Source organism: Chelonia mydas, chromosome 7 (assembly GCF_015237465.2).
Source record: "Chelonia mydas isolate rCheMyd1 chromosome 7, rCheMyd1.pri.v2, whole genome shotgun sequence".
Classification (NCBI taxonomy): domain Eukaryota; kingdom Metazoa; phylum Chordata; order Testudines; family Cheloniidae; genus Chelonia; species Chelonia mydas.
In genome coordinates, this window is record NC_057853.1 from 24,501,637 (window position 1) to 24,523,912 (window position 22,276).

Consider the following 22,276-nt stretch of genomic DNA (forward strand, 5'->3'; position numbering starts at 1 on the left):
ATAGAGCATCCTTATAGTTCAAGTTCTATTGATCTAAGAAGAATATTGAATACCATCTAATGAAGCTCTAGAAATTTGACATTTATTAGTGTAAATTTAAGTGAAATACTGTATCTTTATGTATATACTTAATTCAACCTTCTATATTTCTGTTCCACAGTTGTATTTCACCTTTGAAGTACTGCAGTGATTTTAGGCCCTACTTCACTATACATGACAGTGAATTCAAAGAATATACCACTCGTACACAGGCCCCGTAAGTAAGATTGATTACAGGTGTAAAAGTTGATGTTCAGGTCATTCTTGCACCACAACCATGGCTTAAAGTGGAAAACGAAAAAGAATAAATCTAATTTTTTGAGAATTTGATTCTGGACATTTTGGAAAGAAAACCCCTTCTTTTTGGTGTTGTGACACAGCAGGCTATAGTTAACTATTTTATACAAAATGGGGAATGAACTCGCTAGGCATTAGTACTTCTGGAAAGGATCTGGCAGTTATGTTGGATCACAAATTGAATATGAGTTAACAAGGTGATGCAGTTGTGAAAAAGGCAGATATACTTCTGGGTTTATTAACAGGAGTATCCGTTCCACTCAGCTCTGTAGTGGTGGGGCCTGAGCTGAAGTATTTTGTTCAGTTTTAGGCTCTGCTCTCTAAGAAAGAAAGATGTCCAGATTGGACAGAGTCCTGAGGAGACCAAGGAATATGATAAAGGGTTTAGAAAACATAACTTATGAAGAAGAGTTATAAAAGTAAAACAAAACTGAGCATGCTTAGTCTTGAGAAAAGACAACTGAGGGGGGACCTGATCAGTCTTCAGATATGTTAAGGGCTGTTAAAAAGAGGATGGTGATCAATTGTTCTTCATGTCCATTGAAGGAAGGACAAGAGATAATGGGCTTAGTCTGCAGCAAGAGAGATTTAGATTAGATATTAGGAGAAACTTCCTAACTGTAAGGGTAATTAAGTTCTGGAACAGGCTTACAAGGGAGGTTGTGGAATCCTCATCATTGCAGGTTTTTAAGAACAGGCTGGACAAACTCCTGTCAGGGATGGTTTAGGTATACTTGATCCTGTCTCTCGAGGTCCTTTCCATCCCTTCGTTTGTATGATTCTATTTTAATTTTGGTTAATCCTGCTATTTAAGAGAAAAAGAATCATAGAATATCAGGGTTGGAAGGGACCTCAGGAGGTCATCTAGTCCAACCCCCTGCTCAAAGCAGGACCAATCTCCAACTAAATCATCCCAGCCAGGGCTTTGTCAAGCCTGACCTTGAAAACCTCAAAGGAAGAAGATTCCACCTCCTCCCTAGGTAACCCATTCCAGTGCTTCACCACCCTCCTAGTGAAAAAGTGTTTTCTAATATCCAACCTAAACCTCCCCCACTGCAACTTGAGACCATTGCTCCTTGTTCTGTCATCTGCTACCATTAAGAACAGTCTAGATCCATCCTCTTTGGAACCCCCTTTCAGGTAGTTGAAAGCAGCTATCAAATCCCCCTCATTCTTCTCTTCTGCACACTAAACAACTGGGATCCCCCAGTTCCCTCATCCTCTCCTCATAAGTCATGTGTTCCAGCTCCCTAATTATTTTTGTTGCCCTCCGCTGGACTCCTTCCAATTTTTCCACATCCTTCTTGTAGTGTGGGGCCCAAAACTGGACACGGTACTCTAGATGAGGCCTCACCCATGTCGAATAGAGGGGAACGATCACGTCCCTCAATCTGCTGGCAATGCCCCTACTTATACATCCCAAAATGCCATTGGCCTTCTTGGCAACAAGGGCACACTGTTGACTCATATCCAGCTTCTCGTCCACTGTAACCCCTAATTTCTTTTCTGCAGAACTGCTGCCTAGCCATTCAGTCCCTAGTCTGTAGTGGTGCATGGGATTCTTCCGTCCTCAGTGCAGGACTCTGCACTTGTCCTTGTTGAACCTCATCAGATTTCTTTTGGCCCCATCCTCTAATCTGTCTAGGTCCCTCTGTATCCTATTCCTACCCTCCAGCGTATCTACCTCTCCTCCCAGTTTAGTGTCCTCTGCAAACTTCCTGAGGGTGCAGTCCATGCCATCCTCCAGATCATTAGTAAAGATATTGAACAAAACCAGCCCCAGGACCGACCCTTGGAGCACTCCGCTTGATACCGGCTGCCAACTAGACATGGAACCATTGATCACAACCCGTTGAGCCCGACAATCTAGCCAGCTTTCTATGCACCTTATAGTCCATTCATCCAGCCAATACTACTTTTACTTCCTGGCAAGGATACTGTGGGAGACCGTATCAAAAGCTTTGCTAAAGTCAAGGAATAACACGTCCAGTGCTTTCCCCTCATCCACAGAGCCAGTTATCTCCTCATAGAAGGCAGTTAGGTTAGTCAGGCATGACTTGCCCTTGGTGAATCCATGCTGACTGTTCCTGATCACTTTCCTCTCCTCCAAGTGCTTCAGAATTGATTCCTTGAGGACCTGCTCCATGATTTTTCCAGGGACTGAAGTGAGGCTGACTGACCTGTAGTTCCCCAGATCTTCCTTCTTCCCTTTTCTTAAAGACGGGCACTACATTAGCCTTTTTCTGGTCTTCCAGGACCTCGCCTGATTGCCATGAGTTTTCAAAGATAATGGCCAATGGCTCTGCAATCACATCCTCCAGCTCCTTTAGCAACCTCGGATGCAGTGCATCCGGTCCCATGGACTTGTGCTCGTCCAGCTTTTCTAAATAGCCCTGAACCACTTCTTTCTCCAAAGAGGGCTGGTCACCTCCTCCCCATGGTGTGCCGCCTAGTGCAGCAGCCTGGGAGCTGACCTTGTTCGTGAAGACAGAGGCAAAAAAAGCATTGACTACATTAGCTTTTTCCACATCCTCTGTCACTAGGTTGCTTCCCTCATTCAGTAAGGGGCCCACGCTTTCCTTGACTTTCTTCTTGTTGCTAACATACCTGAAGAAACCCTTCTTGTTACTCTTAACATCTCTTGCTAGCTGCAACTCCAAGTGTGATTTGGTCTTCCTGATTTCACTCCTGCATACCTGAGCAATATTTTTATACTCCTCCCTGGTCATTTGTCCAATCTTCTACTTCTTGTAAGCTTCTTTTGTGTGTGTGTGTGTGTGTGTGTGTGTGTGTGTGTGTGTGTGTGTGTGTGTTTAAGATTAGCAAGGATTTCACTGTTAAGCCAAGCTGGTTGTCTGCCATATTTACTATTCTTTCTACACATCGGGATGGTTTGTTCCTGCAACCTCAATAAGGGTTTGTTAAAATACAGCCAGCTCTGCTAGACTCCTTTCCCCCTCATGTTATTCTCCCAGGGGATCCTGCCCGTCAGTTCCCTGAGGGAGTCAAAGAAGAGCTGAAACCTGTGGTATAATGTTAGTCATCTCTTATTTAGGATCATACTTGAAGTCAGTGGGATGTGTGTGTACCTGATTGGTGAAAGAGTTGAATCCTGAATGAGAAAAGATGCCTTGCCCTTCAGGGCTTGTCTGTATGGGGAAACTGACAAGAATAGGTAGAACAAATTATTCTGTAATAGTCATTCCAGAATAGTTCCTCATGGAGATGGTATATTCTGGAATAAAAATCACTTTATTTCAAAATAATTACTGCAGAAAATGACTAATTTTGGAATAGAGCATCCATACAAGGGTCTATCCTGGAATAGCTATTGCATAACAGCTTATTTCACAACAGCTATTCCATTAAATTTCCATGTGTAGACAAAATTTAAGAAAAAGTTTGTGCTCTTCTCAGTGAACCTGTGTGAATGTATCAATCATATTTGTGAATTTTTGTATTTGGGAAATGTAATTTGAAATCTTGAATTTTCATAAATGCTCTTAGACCAAATTGTGGCACTTCAGATCCATATTCAAATGTTGGTAACCAGATCATATACTTATATTCAAAATATGTATTTTATTGAAATATTACAACTTAATCAGTGATTGATTGTTTGCATTAGATTTACTGATCATATTCTGAACAAGGTTCCTTTAAAGCATGAGCAACTCGTGACTGTTCTGCTGAAATTTTTTCTTTTTTTCAAAAAAAAAGAAAAAAAAAAGAAAAAAAGAAAAATCCTCAGAAAACACAGTAATGGAAAAGCATCCCAACTTGGACACTATATTTGTGGTCCATTTATTTTTAGCAAATAAATTGCAAACTGAATAACCAGTCACATGGAATCCAAAGTAGTGTTTGTCTAAACTTTAGTGACCCATGTTTAAAAATAACAGCAAAAGAGAGAAATGCATCCTTCTGGTTTTTTTCATTAAAAAATTTAGAGACTGGAAGAGGCCTTTATTTCTGAGAGTTTCTTGTTCTAAAGATGGTGAATTCTGACAATACAGTTTCCATGCTGTACTTCAGCATCCAGGGTAAAAAGAGTGATAGGGTGTTTTTGTCTTACCATTTTTCTGTGAGAGTTCATTTGAAAAATTATGATTAAAAAGACAAAAATACCCTATCACAGAACAATCACTCCACATCTGACCTCTTAGTCCTCGAAGGAAACCTGCACAAACACCTTCAAAAGACAAGCCTGGGAGCTTAAATTCGTAACTTGGCTAGACACTGAAAATAATCGACTTAATAGAGCCACTTCTTTTGTTTCACTACAATAATCTGTAACCCACTAATCCACCTTTGCCCTATGACTGCAGTAGTCAGTTGCCCACTTTCTCATGTGTTAATTCTTTATGCTTAACAGTCTGTTCCGTATTGTATTTAGTTGTGACACTCTAATTACCTTTACCAGACATGAAGAAGAACTCTGTGTAGCTTGAAAACTTCTTTCACCGACAAAAGTCAGTCTGATAAAAGATACTACCTCACTCATCTTCTCTCTCTTATATACTGGGACCAACAGGGCTACAACAACAGTGCAAACAAAAAGGGAAAAAATTATTAACAGTGAAATACATTGAATTATGAAATGGTCTCCCAACACGTGGGACTTCTTCAGTCTAGTTTTAGAAAGCACAGTGTTTTCTAAAAGCAAACAATCATACATCAGCAGGGAACTAGGCTAGATCTAATAAGTTTCTCCCCTCTTAAATCCTGGTCATCTGGAGGAGCAATAGGTCATTTGACAAAGGACATGGACTGACACAAGTTTTAAAGTAATAACGGCTTGTCATAGTAAAACCTTGAAGTAGCCATTTGGCTTTTAGCTACACACAAGATCAAATTGCTGTTATATCTATGTAAATCCAGATAAATTCCATAGATTTGCGTAGTTATTCCAGGGATGTACCAGTGCAACTGAGGAGAACTTAACCTAGAATTGGTACAACGTGAGACGTGGCAGGAGTGCTGTCTTATTACAGTGTAGACTTTAAATAAGGTTATGTCTACTTTTGGAATTATTAATATTTGAAATTATTAATATTGCTATGGGAAATCACCAAATAATAATTTAACCATACGTTCCTTTATTAAGTCCAAAGGCCAAATGATATTTATACAATTGCTGTTAACATGCCTAAAAAGGTAAATAATAAGCAGTTCACTACATCCCAACAGTAACAAAACATTTATAAAAAGAAGGCCTCTGACTGGTACATTACTGGTACTGGTAATTTGTTAGTCTCTAAGGTGCCACAAGTATTCCTTTTCTTTTTGCGAATACAGACTAACATGGCTGCTACTCTGAAAACATTTATAAGCATTTGATCAAGATACTTACAAACTGGCTAAACTCAGGGGTGCTTAACTCCGTATTAGTGGGCTCTAACATGATCAGGCAGGTATTAGCAATGAGCCCTTTAAGAGTTTACTTTCTATACCCTTTAACAAACAAGTGATGTCATTGCCAATTACTGACTTCCATTAACAACCAATCTGAGACTGTTCACTCTTATGTCCAGGCTTAATCCAGATAAGATTTACAATCTCCTTTCTTCCTAAGGCAACCATCCTTAAACTTTTGAGAGTTGCACCCCCCACTTACCCTTGTCCACACACCCCCTCCTCCTCCCACTCGGGCCAGGAGTGGGACCGCGGACAGGGGCCGAGGTTGGGGTGGGAGCAGAGCCACAGGTGGGGGCTGGGAGCCAGGCCCGTGGCCAGGTGCACCTCCACTTTTAGTCTTGCCCCCAGTCTCGGCCCCGGTTCGGGAATGGAGCCACGACCATTGGCCAAGGCTGGGGGCTGGTGCAGGGCCGGGAGTGGAGTTGCAGCTGGGCTATGGTGGAGGCTGGTGCTGGGCCCCCAGCTGGGTGTGGAGCCATGCCAAGGCTGGGGACAGGGCTAGGTGAGGGGATGGGAGGAGCTGGGGATATGGCTGGGGTGGGACTGGAGCAGAGCTGGGGGCGGGGAGGGTTGGGTGGCAGTCCCTCATTGCCTCTCTACAGGGGCACTCCCCACACTTTGGGGACCTCTGTCCTAAAGCCTTTCCTCGACTCCTTCATGCTGTTCAACAGTTTTCCCATTGCATCTGGGTTCACGTAGGTTTTAATGTTGGAGTGTGGGTTGGGGAAGGGCCATGTTGGCTCATTTTAAGACATCTGCAGTCACCTGTACCAGTCAGAGGCCTTCTTTTTAGAAATTTCCCCTTATTTCATTAATGATTTGAACCAGACATTCTCCCTACTTCATTCCTCTATCACTCGTTATTTTCAAGGCCTTCCTTCTACTTGCTAGTCTGGGCCTTTCTTTACAAATATATATAACATATATATTTCCTTAACCAAACTTAAGGTAATGTTAATTCTTTAATTTCATAATTAAATCTACACTATAAGCTGGTGGGGGTGAGTCCCATGCTTGCGTACACATACACGAGCTAGCACAAGTACTTGTATGTTTGCAGGGAAATTGCATCACTAGTGTATACATAACTTATGATGTATCTGTTCTGCAGTCCTCTGAAAGCTGAGACTTTGGGAAATGCTGTTTAAAAAAATAAGTTTTTCATGTGGTTAATTATTTCTTTGTGTTGGTATTAATTTCTCACTCTTAAGAATAAGTTCAAGTTAGAATAATATTTGATATCTAAATTTCAGTGGCAAAAACGGTTGCTCTCTTGATTGAAGAATTTCTTCTTTTTCTAGGCCCTCTGTCATTTTAGGAGTGACAAACCCTTTTTTTGCAAAAACGCTCCAGCACTGGCCACACATTGTCCGAATAGGAGAGATTAAACTTCCAGGTAAAACATAAGCTCTACAACAGAACTCTGCTTCAAAGTGTAAAAAATATTGACTTTTTATTTTTTCCTTTAGTGAAGTCTTGAACTCTAATAAACAATCTAAATGCTTTGTGAGCCAGTTTCCAGGATTGAGTTTATTATGCAAAACAGTGTTAACCATGTTTGTCATGAAATTTAGGATGTTAAATGAACTCAACCTCTCGAAAATATTGGAGGGGTGGTACTTAATGCAAAGTCCATCTAGCATTCTATTTTTCTGTCTTCAAGGTAGGAGGTCATGATACTTATTAGCATCTGTGTTTTTATCTTTAAAAACTCAGTCTGTTTTCATACCTCTGCCAAGAAATTAAACTTTTGCTAATGTGTCACTCATGAAATTTTTGAAGTTGATTTCTTTTAGAATCAGTAGAGCACAGTAAGAGCTTGTCTATTTCAAAAAGGAGTACCTCGATGCATACTGCAAAACCAGTAAAGCACTGTAGCAGTGTCCATACAGAGCATAACTGCTGAGCAGGCTAGTGTGCTGTAGTCACACCCGGGTTTACTGCATGCTAATGTTCTGTGTGGACAACCCCGAAGAATAACAGTCATTTAAAAAGTGCACAGAATACTACCTGCATAAAACTAGCTAATGGTGCCACTGTTTTAGGAAAAGATGCATTTGCTGATGTGATTTTTTTTTTTAAACTACTTAGATTTTTGTAATATGCTCTTTAAGTCATTATAGTACTTAAAATTGTATGACTCTTTTTATACAAATGGAAATTTCTGTCCACTTACCTTTTGGATAGCAAAGAAATTTTCAGCCAACCAGTAATAAGATCATAAAGTGCTCTGTGTGTGTGATTGTGATATTAAGTATCTGAACTCAGTCCTCCTTTGCTCTGATACGTTACTTTGTTCTGGGCCAAGAATGGAGGAATAACTTCAGGCAGAGTATTTCAGCATGAAATCCATTTTTCATGGAAAAGTATTTCGTAGTGTTCCACCTTCTGGAGTATAACTGTCATTATTGGCCTAGGAACTGTCTTCCCTGGAACTAGGGAAGTTTTTTGAAATGAGAGAGGAAAGATTACTTTGATAGAGAGTTTTAAAGTATTCTATGGCCATGAATAGACACCCCATAGTGAAAGTAGCAAAAAGATTTGTTTAAAGTCAAATTTTCAGACCTCTTCAAAATCCATGTGCACAGTCAGATTAGCTTGAAAACTAGTATATCATTTCAGGGACCAGATATACAATTTGTGGTGCAGATGTGTAATCATTTGATCAAGCAGTTCCTGAGAAACAGCTGCCCCTGACCTTTTTTTTAAAACTTCAACTTTCCCCTGTCTTTGCCCAGAAAAAGAGTTAAAGGCTGTGAAGAGTGTCCATATATAACTTACAGTACTGCACTAGCTGGCCCATTTAGAAATCTAGTGTCAAGCTCCGAAACCTAATAGGAACATTGTCAGACTTTATTTTTTGGTTCTACAGAGCAGCACTAGGCTGCTACATGCTATGCGTGGAGCACCAACACGGTGTGGAGGAGAAAGGGAGAGAACGTCTTCCACAAAATAGTAGTGGTCGCCTAGGGAGGATGGACTGGCCTTGGATCTCTCCTTAATAATATTTCTGTACAGTTGACAACCCTAAATACTATATCGACCAAATTGTGAAGCACTATTACTGAAGGTATGCACCCTATAGGAATCAAAGGGAGATGGGATAAAATTTAGGAGATGAATGGAGAACGCAGTCCTCTTGCTATAGGGGTAATAATTTTTTTAACCATGTGTATCATTCTGAATCAAATGGCTACCGTTTCTAATTTTCTCCAGTATAGAGGATTTTTAATATTTTTTATTTTAATGCACTTTTGTTCAATGGAAAGTCTGCAAGACTTAGTTTATCTATTACATTTTCATGTATATATTTTAGTTGGGATGCTTACGTACCTGATACCTTGTGTCATCAGGCAACGTACTGAATAAAAATAAGGATTTGTAAATACATGTGTCATTTTGTATTATACAATGTATTAATTGTGGTGCATGCACTCAAAGAAAAGATTTTTAAGGTGGTGATGTTTTTAAATATTTTGGCAGGTGAAGTTCCAAAACAGGTAAAAGTGAAAAAGCTGAAGAACCTAAAGACTTTGGATTCTAAACCTGGTAATAAGCTTGATCATCATAAAAACATAATCCTTACAATTTTCTTTACTAAAAATGCATACCCTAGTTGTTTTTTGGCTGTATTCTTTTTTTCTTCCAGGTGTTTATACATCTTACAAGCCATACTTGAACAGAGATGAAGAAATTATAAAACAGTTACAAAAGGTAAACTTGCAGATCTGTTTATTGAAACTGTTTTGTATGCTGGTAGATCTTTTTCTTCGTATATGGGTTGTCAAGTATGTAGACAGAATTCACAGAGACTAAAACAAGAAACTCTGAAAATATGAACTTTGACACTTATGTCTTTTCCCTGCCTGAGCTGATTCAAGCATTGTCTTCTGGGAGCATTTGTCTTCCTGTCAGCAGTTGTAGTCATGTGCTTTTAAAAAAATTAAAAATAAAAATTGAATGGTGGAATTTAAAAAAATTAGGGTAAGAATCCAGAGAGTTTAGATGATTAATCAATGTCTGTCCATGCTTTTCCAAACCTGTTTGGCCGAGAAATCTCTTGTGTGAGTTTTCTCAACTCAAAATTTCCTAGCTTTGCCTGGTTTAAGGTTATTCTCGGAATATTTTTTTTCTCCTAATGTTTCAGTTTCTTTTCCTAGATGAACTTGAAATATAGAGACCATTTAAAAAACATAAAAAGAAACAGAAATCACTGTGATCTATATTAAGATTATTAAAATTCAACACAATTAATAGTGTTAGTGATTTCTCTACAGCAATGCATTAAGTCTTTTAAATAGGTGTACATCAGTGGAGTGTGAACCTGGTCTTTGGTGTGTCTCCTAATTTTTGAGTAATTAAGAAATCTTTTTGTCATATGTTGGAATAATAGATTATTACTGTGGTTGCTTCTTACAGGGTGTACAACAGAAACGTCCCGCAGAAGCCCAAAGTGTAATTCTTAGACGTTATTTCTTGGAACTGACACAAAGCTTCATCATTCCATTAGTAAGATGACATATGTAATATTTGTTGGCCAACACCTATGATAAAAATATGTCTTCATTATAAAAGCTATTGTCATAATTTCTTTCAAATAACTAGAGTTTCAGGACTACTTTTGTGACTTTATTTTTTAAACATATAGTTGGTCCTGCAGTTTTAAATTTTCTCAGGTGCACTAGGAAGATGATGACGGTTTAGTAGTCTAAGCATCAGATCTGAAGCATTTTAAACTCCCTGAAACCAAAGGTTCAGATCCCAGCAGGGAACATTTATCTGTATATCTGTAAAGGCAGATATTGTGAGGTAGTCTTTCAGATGAGACCTCAGCAGTAGAGATCCTGTCTGTTCTGAATGGACACTAATGATTCCATAGCTCTTTTTACTTTGAGTACTTCCTCTAATTCTTCAACAGTGTGGGGAGAGAAAATTTATTCAAAGAATATGTGAACATGCTATCAACTGCTTAGTTGTCTCCTTTAATGCCAGAGTTGGCTGGATTTCAGTGGTGTTGAATGTACATAGTTTATAGATCACTTTGTGATGAGAAGAGCTATATAAATGTATATTATTATAGTTTGTTATGATAGCTGAGAAGACTGTTCTAGGCCGCCTGTTTCAACCAAGTGGCATATTACTGCAAATTGATTAAAAATACAGTGGCTCCAAGATCAGGATTTTTTTTCTTAAACTATTTTTCTTCCATCTCAGGAACGTTATGTGGCAAGCCTGATGCCTCTGCAAAAAAGCATATCTCCATGGAAGGTAAGGAAATAATCCTCAAATGAGCTGAAGATGTTTGTGACTAAAGACAACTCATACCGTAAGCTGCCAAAAACTTGGTTTCTTTTGTAGAGTCCACCACAGTTGAGACAATTCAGCCAAGAAGAATTTATGAAAACACTTGAGAAAGCAGGACCACAGCTCACCTCTGGGTTAAAGGGAGACTGGATTGGACTTTACAGGTCACTTTTTAAAATAAAAGACACCAATTTGTATGTAAATACAGTGATGCATAAAACGTTACATGCCCTTTTTATTTGGGGGGCAAATCTAATTGTTGTTATAACTGAATATTATGCAGATTTATTTTCATAGTTCTTCGTGTCTAATCAAACAAATTCATAATGTTTAGTAAACTTTAAATATCCATTTAGATATGCCCCTCTGGGTAACCTGTTGTCAGGGTTCCCTCCCGACTCTGAACTCTGGGGTACAGATATGGGGACCTGCATGAAAGACCCCCTAAGCTTATTTCTACTAGCTTAGGTTAAAAACTTCCCCAAGGCACAAATCCTTCCCTGTCCTTGGATGAGTATGCTGCCACCACCAAGTGAGTTAGACAAGGATTCAGGAAAAGGACCACTTGGAGTTCCTATTTCCCCAAAATATTCCCCCAAGCCCCTTCACCCCCTTTCCTGAGGAGGCTTGAGAATCTACCAACCAGATAGGTAAACAAGGTGAGCACAGACCAGACCCTTGGTTTTTTAGGACACTAAAAACCAATCAGATTCTTAAACAGAACTTTCTTTTCCTTTTTTTCTTTATAATAAACACCTCTGTAAAATCAAGATGGAAGGTAATTCTACAGGGTAATAAGATTTAAAACATAAAGGATTCCCCTCTAGGCAAAACTTCAAAGTTACAAAAAACAGGGATAAACCTCCCTCTTAGCACAGGGAAAATTCACAAGCTAAAACAAAAGATAATCTAACACATTTCCTTCCTATTACTTACAATTTGTAATCTTAAATGCTTAGTTCAGGTATGGCTTTAGGAAATGTATTTTCCCTGTCCTGGTTCCTCATTGACCCAGAGAGAACACAAAACAAAAACCTTCCCCCCACAGATTTGAAAGTATCTTCTCCTCTTTGGTCAGGTGCCAACCAAGTTATCTGAGCTTCTTAACCCTTTACAGGTAAAGGAGGGATTTTTATGCTACCCTTAGTTGTATGTTTATGACACCTGTTAATGGTTTTTATGTGACAGTGCAAAGTGTTATAGAGCACTATATTCTAGTATTTAAAAAATTACTAGATAAATGGGAAGAAAAGCTTTTCAGTAGGGAGCTCTAAATAGCTGAATGTGGGATCTCATAGTTTCATGCTGGTCAGTCTTCTATTCTGGATGTATTTTATACACAGAACATCTCTTCCATCAATTTGACTGCAATTGTAGTACCTTCTCAAATGGGAGGTTAAGATGCACAGTTTTCCTGATGGAATGGCCAGCAAGAGGTGCTGGGTAAAGCACCTCTTTCACTCCATCTTTTTTACATCATAAGTGCTTTGATACTACAGGGGGATCCCGTGGATAAGCGTACTTGGATTTTCAGAAAGCCTTTGACAAGGTACCTCACCAAAGGCTCTTAAGCAAAGTAAGCTGTCATGGAGTAAGAAGGAAGGTCCTCTCATGGATTGGTAACTGGTTAAAAGATAGGAAACAAAGGATAGGAATAAATGGTTAGTTTTCAGAATGGAGAGAGGTAAATAGTGGTGTCCCAGGGGTTTGATCTGGGACCAGTTCTCTTCAACATATTCATAAATGATCTGGAAAAAGGGGTAAACAGTGAGGTGGCAAAATTTGTAAATGATACAAAACTACTCAAGACAGTAAAGTCCCAAGCAGACTGTGAAGAGCTATAAAAGGATCTCACAAAACTTGGTGACTGGGCAACAAAATGGCAGATGAAATTCAGTGCTGCTAAATGCAAAGTAATGCACATTGGAAAACGTAATCCCAACTATACATATACAATGATGAGGTCTAAATTAGCTGTTACCACTCAAGAAAGAGATCTTGGAGTCATTGTGTATAGTTCTCTGAAAACATCCACTCAGTGTGCAGCAGCAGTCAAAAAAGTGAACAGAATGTTAGGAATCATTAAGAAAGGGATAGATAATAAGACAGAAAATATCCTATTGCCTCTATATAAATCCATGGTATACCCACATCTTGAATGCTGTGTGCAGATGTGGTCGCCCAATCTCAAAAAAAGATATATTGGAATTTTGAAAAGATTCACAAAAGGGCAACAAAAATGATTAGGGGTATGGAACGGCTGCCATATGAGGAGAGATTAATACTGGGATTTTTCAGCTTGGAAAAGAGACGACTAAGGGGGGATATGATAGAGGATGAATACATAAAAATGGAAAATGTTTACGACCCATTCATAAGCCAACCCCCAAGATGGATACATAAAAATGGAAAATTTTTATGATCCATTCATAAGCCGACCCTATAATTCAGGGGTCAGCAAACTTTGGCTCCTGGGCCATCAGGATAAGCTGCTGGCGGGCGGAGATGCTTTGTTTACCTCGAGCGTCCGCAGGCATGGAGGTAAACCTAAGTAAACAAAGTGTTCCGGTGCGCCAGCTGCTTACCCTGAAGGGCCGGGACAGCAACTGGTAGGGAAATTTTTTGCGGGGGAGAAGCTGGGGGTCAGGGGAGCAACCCCTGTGACCACCCCCCCCGCCCCATGATCCCACTCGTAGCCCAGGACCCCCACACTCTCCCCATCCCATCTCTTCCCACCTTATCTGGGGAGGGCTAGGGGAAAATGTCTCTGGCCTGGCCGGAGCTGCTCCGGCCGGCTGGGAAGCGCGCTGCAGCCTGCTCCAATGGGCCAGACGGGGTGGTGCGGCCACAGCATGTTCCAGGAGGCTGGGCCGGGCGGCACGGCCACAGTGTGCTCTGGCAGGGCGGGCAGCGCTGCCACAGCCTGCTCTGGTGGGCAGAGCTGAGCGGCACGGCTGCAGCCTGCCAGCCCCGGAGCTGCAGCTGCTTTGGAGGCTGGGGTGAGAGCAGCGTGGCCAGAAGCAGAGAGAGACTGGCCCCCCCTCTTCCCTTCTGGCTCTGCTGGCCGTGCTGCCTCTCCTTGCCTCACTGTTGCGGGCTGTGTCTCACCTCTCCCTCTCTATACCCGTTCATAAACTGACCCCCTTCTCTGATGCTTCCATTTTTTACTACAAAAATTTGGCTTATGAACGAGTATATACAGTAGATAAATTCATGGAGGATAAGTCCATCAGTGGCTATTAGCCAAGATGGTCAGGGATGGTGTCCCTAGCCTCTGTTTGCCAGAAGCTGGGAATGGGTGACAGGGGATGGATCACTTGATGATTACCTGTTCTGTTCGTTCCCTCTGGGGCACCTGGCATTGGCCACTGTTAGAAGACCGGATACTGGGCTAGATGGACCTTTGGGCTGACCCACTATGGCCGTTCTTATATATAATGATAGGCTCTTTTAAAAAATGCTCCTGTCTTTCAAAATGCAATTGGTAAGATCATCTTCCTGGGTTATGTTCCTGACCACATCATAGTTTTCTTTGAATAGTGCCCCGTTCACTTCCACATTACTTTTTGTCTTGACCCTGTAAGGATCTTCACAACTTAGCCTCACCCTCTCTATCTGACCTAGTATCATACTGTACCATTGAGCCCTGCCTTCACACTGCCAAAATTCTTAGCTTTTACTGCCCGTCTGACAACTTTTTCCTTAAGCATCTTTGCCACACCACCCCTTATACATTTTTTTAAAAATCCCTACTATAATCATTACTACAATCAGTACAGTATACAGTAGTACCTTTATCTTCTTTCACATGCCCCCTTAACACTCACCTCTGCTGTGATGCCTCCAAAACCCTGCTTGCTGATCATGGATAGGCAGATGAGTCGTGGCCGGTGCCCCTCCCTTTGTCTGTTTTTCCTACTCCCGTACATTTAGATGTGGCCAGTCCTCACTGTACCTTTACCCTAATTTTTTTAAAAAAGGAACTAACCAAGCTGTGTTAACTCTTTTCCATGTTTATTTTCCTTGTATGTTATATCTCCATTTTTCTGTCTTTTGGATGGGAGGACCTCCAGGACAGGTTTTCTCTCTAACGTATGTTTGCACAGCACCTGGCATAATCAGGCTCTGGTCCTGATGGTGGTCTTTGGGTGATATCATAATATAAATCATTAAGAATAATCTGTACAAACAGGAATAAATGGCTATACAGTACTCCTATACCTATCCATGTGTGAAGTAAGAATCCCAAGGTCAAAGAAGCTGTGTTATATTAACCCCTAAACTCATGAAGAACTAGCAAGAGCAATAATCCTAATTAAACCCTTTAGTTCTCAATCACCTTTCCTTTCATTAGAATGGAAACTGTTAGCTAAAGCACAATGGCAGGGGACATCAAATTGTTTTCGATAATCAACATTTCAAATAAAACGACAAGTCCTTTAAATACAAGCATCTTTGTGCCTGAAGACTTCATAAGGACTTCAGAGCATAAGGCTTCTTGGTGTTTTTTTTTAAGGGACACAGAAACCTGTAGTGACGCTTCTTAATCAGTGTTCCACTACATAACTTTCCTTCGCAAGCAGAATCAATAATTTTTCTGAAAGATGAAAACCTCCTAATTGATATTTATATCCTCCTCCTCCCCACAACAAAACTACTGTACAATCTTGTGAGGTTGTGTAAGAGACTTGATGGTGGGGGAAAATGAAAGAATTGAATTGAGAATGCAATTTAAAATATAAATTTGTTTGCACTCTTTTATTAAAGACACTTCTTGAAATCTCCAAACTTCAGTGGCTGGTTCAGGACCCGGCGGAAGGAAATGACGCAGAAGTTGGAGGCCCTCCATTTAGAAGCGCTCTGTAATGAGGTAAGAAAAGTAAGATTTTTTGCTTTTAGTGATTTATAAAATTTTTTTTTACATCAAAACTTTGCTCCATGTTTCAGAAGTGTTCTGTGCTCACCACCTGTCGACTGTAATCTTTAAAAAGATTGAGACACTTATCAGAACCTTTTATTTCAACTAAAAACAAAAACAAAAGCTAAATTCCAGTTTGAAACACTTGAAAAAAATAAAAAAATCTCTGCAGCATTTGGAACCTAAAGAGTGTGCTAATGCTGGAGAGCTGGAAAATGAAATTGACCAGCCTGTGTTTCTCTAAGATGACAAATGCATAAATAGTGAGAAGTAGTATATTGCAGTAATGTTCTAAATATACTAGAAGTTTTTCAAAAGTAAATTAATGGTATTGTTGAAAGTACTGTGTGTTTATGTATGTAAATATTTCAGAATTATGAATTTTTATCTGAAAGGACTTGCTTCTCTGGAGTCAGAAACATACTGAAGTAGAAACAGTGGATCTTGTCTTAAAGCTAAAGAATAAACTGGTATGTAACTATAGTAAGTACAGATGAAATTTGTCACTTCATATTATAGCGTGAGTGTGTTTGTGTGTTTTACATCTACTTCAAATTGAACTGTATGTTCCTCACAAGATTTTGATAGCTCAGAAAATTGATGGTGATCATCCAGGTCACTGATTCAAATGTGGATGGCCCAGTTCAGCAGTAACCAAAAGGCTGGTGGGTGAACAGAACTCAAATGGTTTAATTGATTGTTTCAGTCCTCTGCCTAGCTGACGGCTCAAAACTCACTTTAACAGGACCCACGGCTTCCTGAGTGTCCCACTCCTGGCCAGAGGTTGCTCTCCAGTGCCTTGCCTCTGTTTCCCTCTCTTCAGGGACCCTGAAATAACTGCACACAGGCTTTTCTCTGGGTTTACACCACCCCTGCCTAGTGCTGGTTTAATAACAGAAACATTTCAAAACAATCCTCAGGGTCCCAAAATAAAGTCCATCAGGACAACCCAAAAGTTAATACTTAGCTCTGGCATCTTCTGTCACAGCCAGAGCTCTTCTTCCCAATATGTTGTCCCATCTCTTCCAAGCTGGAGCTCAGCCTTTTCTGGCTCTGATCTCTAAGCCCATACCCAATTAGGGGTTTCCCATTGGAGCCTCCGACTCACTGGTCTCTAGCCTCCAAACTCTCCTGATGTCAGCATCTTTCCAGCAGGAGCCTTTCTCACGCCCTGCAGTGGCCTGGGCTTCCTGCTGCTCTTTGTAGGAAAATCACCTGATCTCGTTTGTGGCTCATTCAGTAATCAGGGTTGGCTAGCCTCAGACCCTCAATACCTTGAGGGACAAAGCACCCAGTTACACTTACTGATGTTGGCAATCTAAGTAGAGATGCCAAAAATTAAGGGCTCAGTCCTGCTCCCATTGAAGCCAAAGGGTGTTTTGCCATTGACTCCAATAGGAGCAAGACTGAGTCCTAAATGAACCCGGAAACCAAACTTCCCTTGATTCCTGGAAGTCTGTCCAAATCAAGGTTGAAATAAGCTGGTGGTATGAGGGGAAGTTTGCATTCCCACTGTCCACGTACCTGTTCATTAGATGGAGGACTTCAGATCCATTAGTCTGATTTCTTTTATGAACATTAAACTCACTTGCAGGTTTTTTATTGAAAACTGTGTTTAATTGTGCCTCCTGTAGTTCCAGGCTGACAGAGAACATCTACCCATGAAACCTGACACTATGGAAAAGCTACAGATGCACATTGATGCAATTATACTAGCACTTCCAGATGATTTACAGGATATTCTGCTCAAAACTGGTACAACATGATTTCTATTAGGATTTTTATGTCACAAACACACAACATATTTCAAAGCTTCACAGAAGAGACTGGCAGAGATCAATGAAATGGAGCTGTGAATGGTATATTAACACCTGTAATTGACAGTAGTAATAGTGGAAAAACAATTTTTAGCTTTTCTTTTAAAATAGAAACCTACAGGGTTCCACTTAAATCCTGATGGCACTAAAGAATTTGTGTTCATTGTGTTTAAAACCAAGTGCTCTTATGAAAAACCTGTGGGTATGTGAAATTATGAAACATGCAGGACCACAATGCAATGCTGGCATTGCAGAATGTTTTTTTAAATTGGTGCTGCTGTGCACATTCCTGTTAACTCAGGGGGAAGCAACGTTCACCTTGGCTTTGTAAAGAGACTGTCCCATTTAAGGTAATATCTAATTGCTTTTAATGCCTTCTTTCTTTAGATATTTTTCATCTGATGTTACAATAGCCTGGCAGTTAGTTTTTGACTTGGATGAAGTACATAATAGTTGAGGAATTTTGTTGGTAAATCATTGTTTACAATTTTATGATTTATAGAACTGCTATTAGCAGAGACAAGTGAAAGCATTAAATTGGCCATTAATCTTGTTTTATTTTTTTACTCTTTTTTTCAATTATTATATTACATCTGTCTCTGCACAGAAAAGAAGGCATCTGTTAAATGTATCCTAAGAAAGAGGAAACTGGTATATTTTCCTTTAACTTTGTCCATTTAAGTGAGATAATGGGTGATTGTCTTCACAGGCCTTAATTAATGCTAACCTCAGATTAGCTGTATTTTTATCATTGAACAGTTAAAATGATTTTAAAGCTGAACTCCTGAAATTCAGGATTTAAGTTTCCATTAATCAGTCTTAACTATATAGTCTTCATCATAAAATATACAGTGTTGCTTACTAAGTATACCAAGTTTAATGTTACTGTTGCTCATCCTGTAATAGATGTCAGTAGTGCTAGCTGGCACAGAATCCACTGTAGTTGAGGATCTTTGTAGTAGTAATCTTATGGTGTGCTTCTCTCTCCTGCCGGGAAATGATTGTTAGATTGTTTTTTAGGAGGAGGAAATGGGGCAGGAGAGAGGAAACTATATTACTTTCAGCTGAAGGAATCTTATGGATTGTTGGGACTATATCCAGAAGGGGTTGCAGCACAGTGAAGCTACTTAAAATACATGCATACAGTAAATATGCATAAATAACCATTTTTCATTCTATATTAAGCAACAAGAATATGTTGCCACTAGATCACTTTAAACCAAGAAAACTAAGACTGGTATAAAAAGTGCGCATTTGCTCTGCATGCAAAGAGTGACTTTGAGGATCTATTCCAAGCAGGATAAGATGAAGCCATGATGTACAAATAAATACAGTATATACTGTATACTCTTAAATGACAAGTGGTTCACAATTATCAAAACATTCTGCTTTACGTACTTTGGGTCGAATAAGAAGTCTTGTGACATTGCAATCCTGCTATGGAAAAAATGCCTTTGTATGATAAATATTTCATACTATCTTTCTAAAAATGTCTTTAGGTATAAACGGTCACATTGTTATTTTTAAGAAAATATGTATTTTAATACTCTTACAGTTTATATAAAATTATTTGTGATCAGAAGGTAGTTTAACAAATTGTATCAAGACTGTCATTTAAATTATACCACTATGGCATTAATTAATCTCTAACTTGCAATTTGTTTTGCACAACTGATGACTAGCATTTCTAACCCTGAAACTGAAAAGTGGCCATTACTCTGGTAAATTATCTTTTAAATATGACAGGTTTCAGAGTAGCAGCCGTGTTAGTCTGTATTCGCAAAAAGAAAAGGAGTACTTGTGGCACCGTAGAGACTAACCAATTTATTTGAGCATAAGCTTTCGTGAGCTACAGCTCACTTCATCGGATGCAGCATCCGATGAAGTGAGCTGTAGCTCACGAAAGCTTATGCTTAAATAAATTTGTTAGTCTCTACGGTGCCACAGGTACTCCTTTTCTTTTTATCTTTAAATATTTAACTGAAGCACTGTATGATATCTTAGAACCGTGTAAACTGGCACCAATTATGTCAGCCTATTACCACTTGACTGAAAATATGTATTTTTGTAAAAGGAAATAAATGTCAATCTTTTGGAATGTTTATTTAGGTTTCTTGTTCAGCAAATCACATGTCCAAATTATCTCCTGCATTGAGGAATTGTTGAAGCTGTTCAGCAGCCTACAGAGACTGTTCCTTATTTGCCCCTCTGCCGGAACCCTCATCATTTGTCTCACTGCACACACACACACTCCCCCCCTTCCCCCCCCCCAAAAAAAAAAAAAAAAAAAAAGGAGAATGTGATGATGTGTGATTGGGAGAAGACTCCAGAGGGATGGGGAGTAGATGAGAAAGGAAGGGGAAAATTCTGGACAAGGGAAGCAGAGAGAGGAAGGAAGGTGATGCAGTGGTGAAATAATGGGGGCGGGGGGGGTAAGACGTTTTGGAGGAACAGACAAGGGAAGAAGTCCTAAGGAGCAGAAAAGGATGGTGATGACCTCAGAGTAGGAAGGTGAGATGATGCCAGATGCTTCTGCCTACTTTTTGCCCTCTGAAAATGCCTGGGGGAATTGAGGAGACAATCTGCTTGGGCCTTCTGCAAGCTAACAAATAGAGTCATCAGTGACAGATATGGAGGTGCCCTGTGACAATTTATAAATACTGTATGTTGGCCTGGTTCCTGGGATGCTTTAAGTATGAATGTATTGCTTTTAGTGTAATAGGGGACTGTCTGGAAAAACGAGCAGGAAAGAAAAGAATGGCCAAATATAGTCACCTCTCAGCAAACAGTTAAAAGTTGTTAAGGGACAATAAAAGAACTATTAGTTTTGATGATTTTGCCTCTATCTCCAGCCAACCTAGAACAGCGGTTTTGACCTGTACAGAAAAAGGCCCACAAATACAAAAGAACAGAGCAACTCTGGGAGGATTAAAAGGGGCACCCTCAAAAGAGAGGCCGCAGCGGTTCAGGGAAAACAGAGATACACAATCCACACTGGGGATGTACAAAGAAGTTACACCTGCCTGGGTTACCAGCAGGAGATGGTAAGATTTTAGATAAGATAAACACTCTACATGTATGTCTATCTTAAAATCTTTTTCCCTAAAAGCTTTGTTCTTACTGCTAAAATAAACAAAACTTTGATTTTAAGGCTGTTTTGTCACTATATGCCACTGGTCACAAACTCCTGAAGGGAAGAACCACAGGTCCCTGAACTCAGTTGGGCCTGTAGGATAATAACAGTTGATATACAGGATACTGTACCCCAGGGCCCAGTCTAAGAATGGGAGAGTTGTGCAATCCCACCTTGTGATAGATAAAAGTACAAGGCTTAATGCCTGCAGGCGTGCACTCAGACCTAAAAGGAGACAGAGGTGCAACTAGCTTTTGAACCATGACAGCAGCTATGGTCTGATCAGAAAAGAATGGATAAAGAAAGGTGTGAGTGTAACAGTTCTGTATGGTTCTGCTGTGCAACCAAATTTCTACCAATTTTGAGACCCTGACCATTGATGATGATGTATATTCAGATTTAATAAGTTATGAAGTCAAATAACTAACTCAGTTGAAGTTTTATTTAAGTAAAACAATCAAGCAATACTTATTACAGCACTATGCAGAATACAGAAAAGGAAACGTATACCAAATCTGAGATTGCAGAAGTGAGGTAGTGTACTTGAGTTCACTTATGACACACTCCCCAAAACTCACCCCTTATATACTGCTCAAAACAAAGAAAAATCCTTTATTATGCTTGATCTTATTTTGATTCAATAAGCCAGTAATATTTGTAACCAGTTTATCACTGTTGGGACCCTCTGTGACCATAATTAGCTCTTAATACTTGGATATTAATCCATACATACCACGTGTCCCTTATCCATTTTGTAAAACAATTACAGAGCATTTATGAGCATCACTTATCAATTACAGTGTTTTGTCCATACAACATATATCTATAACAGGTATGTCTTTATAGACTGTGCTCACAGAAAAGAGAAAGAAAATGAACTATTGATGGTAGATTTCTAAATATCATGGTATGTGATTTACATAATAGATAAGCTAAAGACATCTGTTCAACCAGCCACTATTTTATCAATTACAATATATATCTATAATCAAGTCATTATGATAGAAATAGTCTGTTAAAGTAATTCCTGATAAGCTTAAAGCCTCTTTTGATGATGATCTTATTAATTGCTGAAAACATCTGCCTTGTGTAGGTTACAAGTGGTTCCTTTCTGGACATTCTTTAAGGGTCAAGAGTTTAGAGTAAAAAAGACACACAATCCATTATTTAACAACACACTAAGGTCTAGCTAAAATTCAGTATTCTTGATAATGCGCTAGGGGCAGCTAATGTTCTAAGTAAAACAGTAGACAATAGAGTATAGGCCTACTAGGACAAAGATGTTCATTTATTTAAAAGAAAACCCTCTTTAACAGTGTAGCCAGCACCTTTGGCTAACACACGTTTTTG

General features: G+C 39.6%; 1 protein-coding gene across 7 annotated transcripts in view; it reads left to right on the forward strand.

Moving 5' to 3' along the window:
• Positions 1–19,895, forward strand: part of DENND6A (DENN domain containing 6A) — a 44,263-nt gene extending 24,368 nt beyond the window's left edge. For 4 of the 7 annotated variants that reach the window (XM_007060719.4, XM_037903586.2, XM_037903587.2 and 1 more), the window contains 10 exons: positions 161–256; positions 7,056–7,150; positions 9,238–9,303; positions 9,404–9,468; positions 10,174–10,263; positions 10,969–11,022; positions 11,113–11,222; positions 15,826–15,928; positions 16,372–16,446; positions 17,611–19,895. In XM_007060719.4, coding sequence (XP_007060781.1) covers positions 161–256; positions 7,056–7,150; positions 9,238–9,303; positions 9,404–9,468; positions 10,174–10,263; positions 10,969–11,022; positions 11,113–11,222; positions 15,826–15,928; positions 16,372–16,446; positions 17,611–17,742 — 886 coding nt within the window. In that variant the 3' untranslated portion in view covers positions 17,743–19,895. Of the gene's footprint in view, positions 1–160; positions 257–7,055; positions 7,151–9,237; positions 9,304–9,403; positions 9,469–10,173; positions 10,264–10,968; positions 11,023–11,112; positions 11,223–15,825; positions 15,929–16,348; positions 16,460–17,610 lie in introns of all 7 variants that reach the window. The other 3 variants (XR_005226062.2, XM_027823125.3, XM_037903583.2) reach the window with 3 other exon arrangements.
• Positions 19,896–22,276: the final 2,381 nt, after the last annotated feature.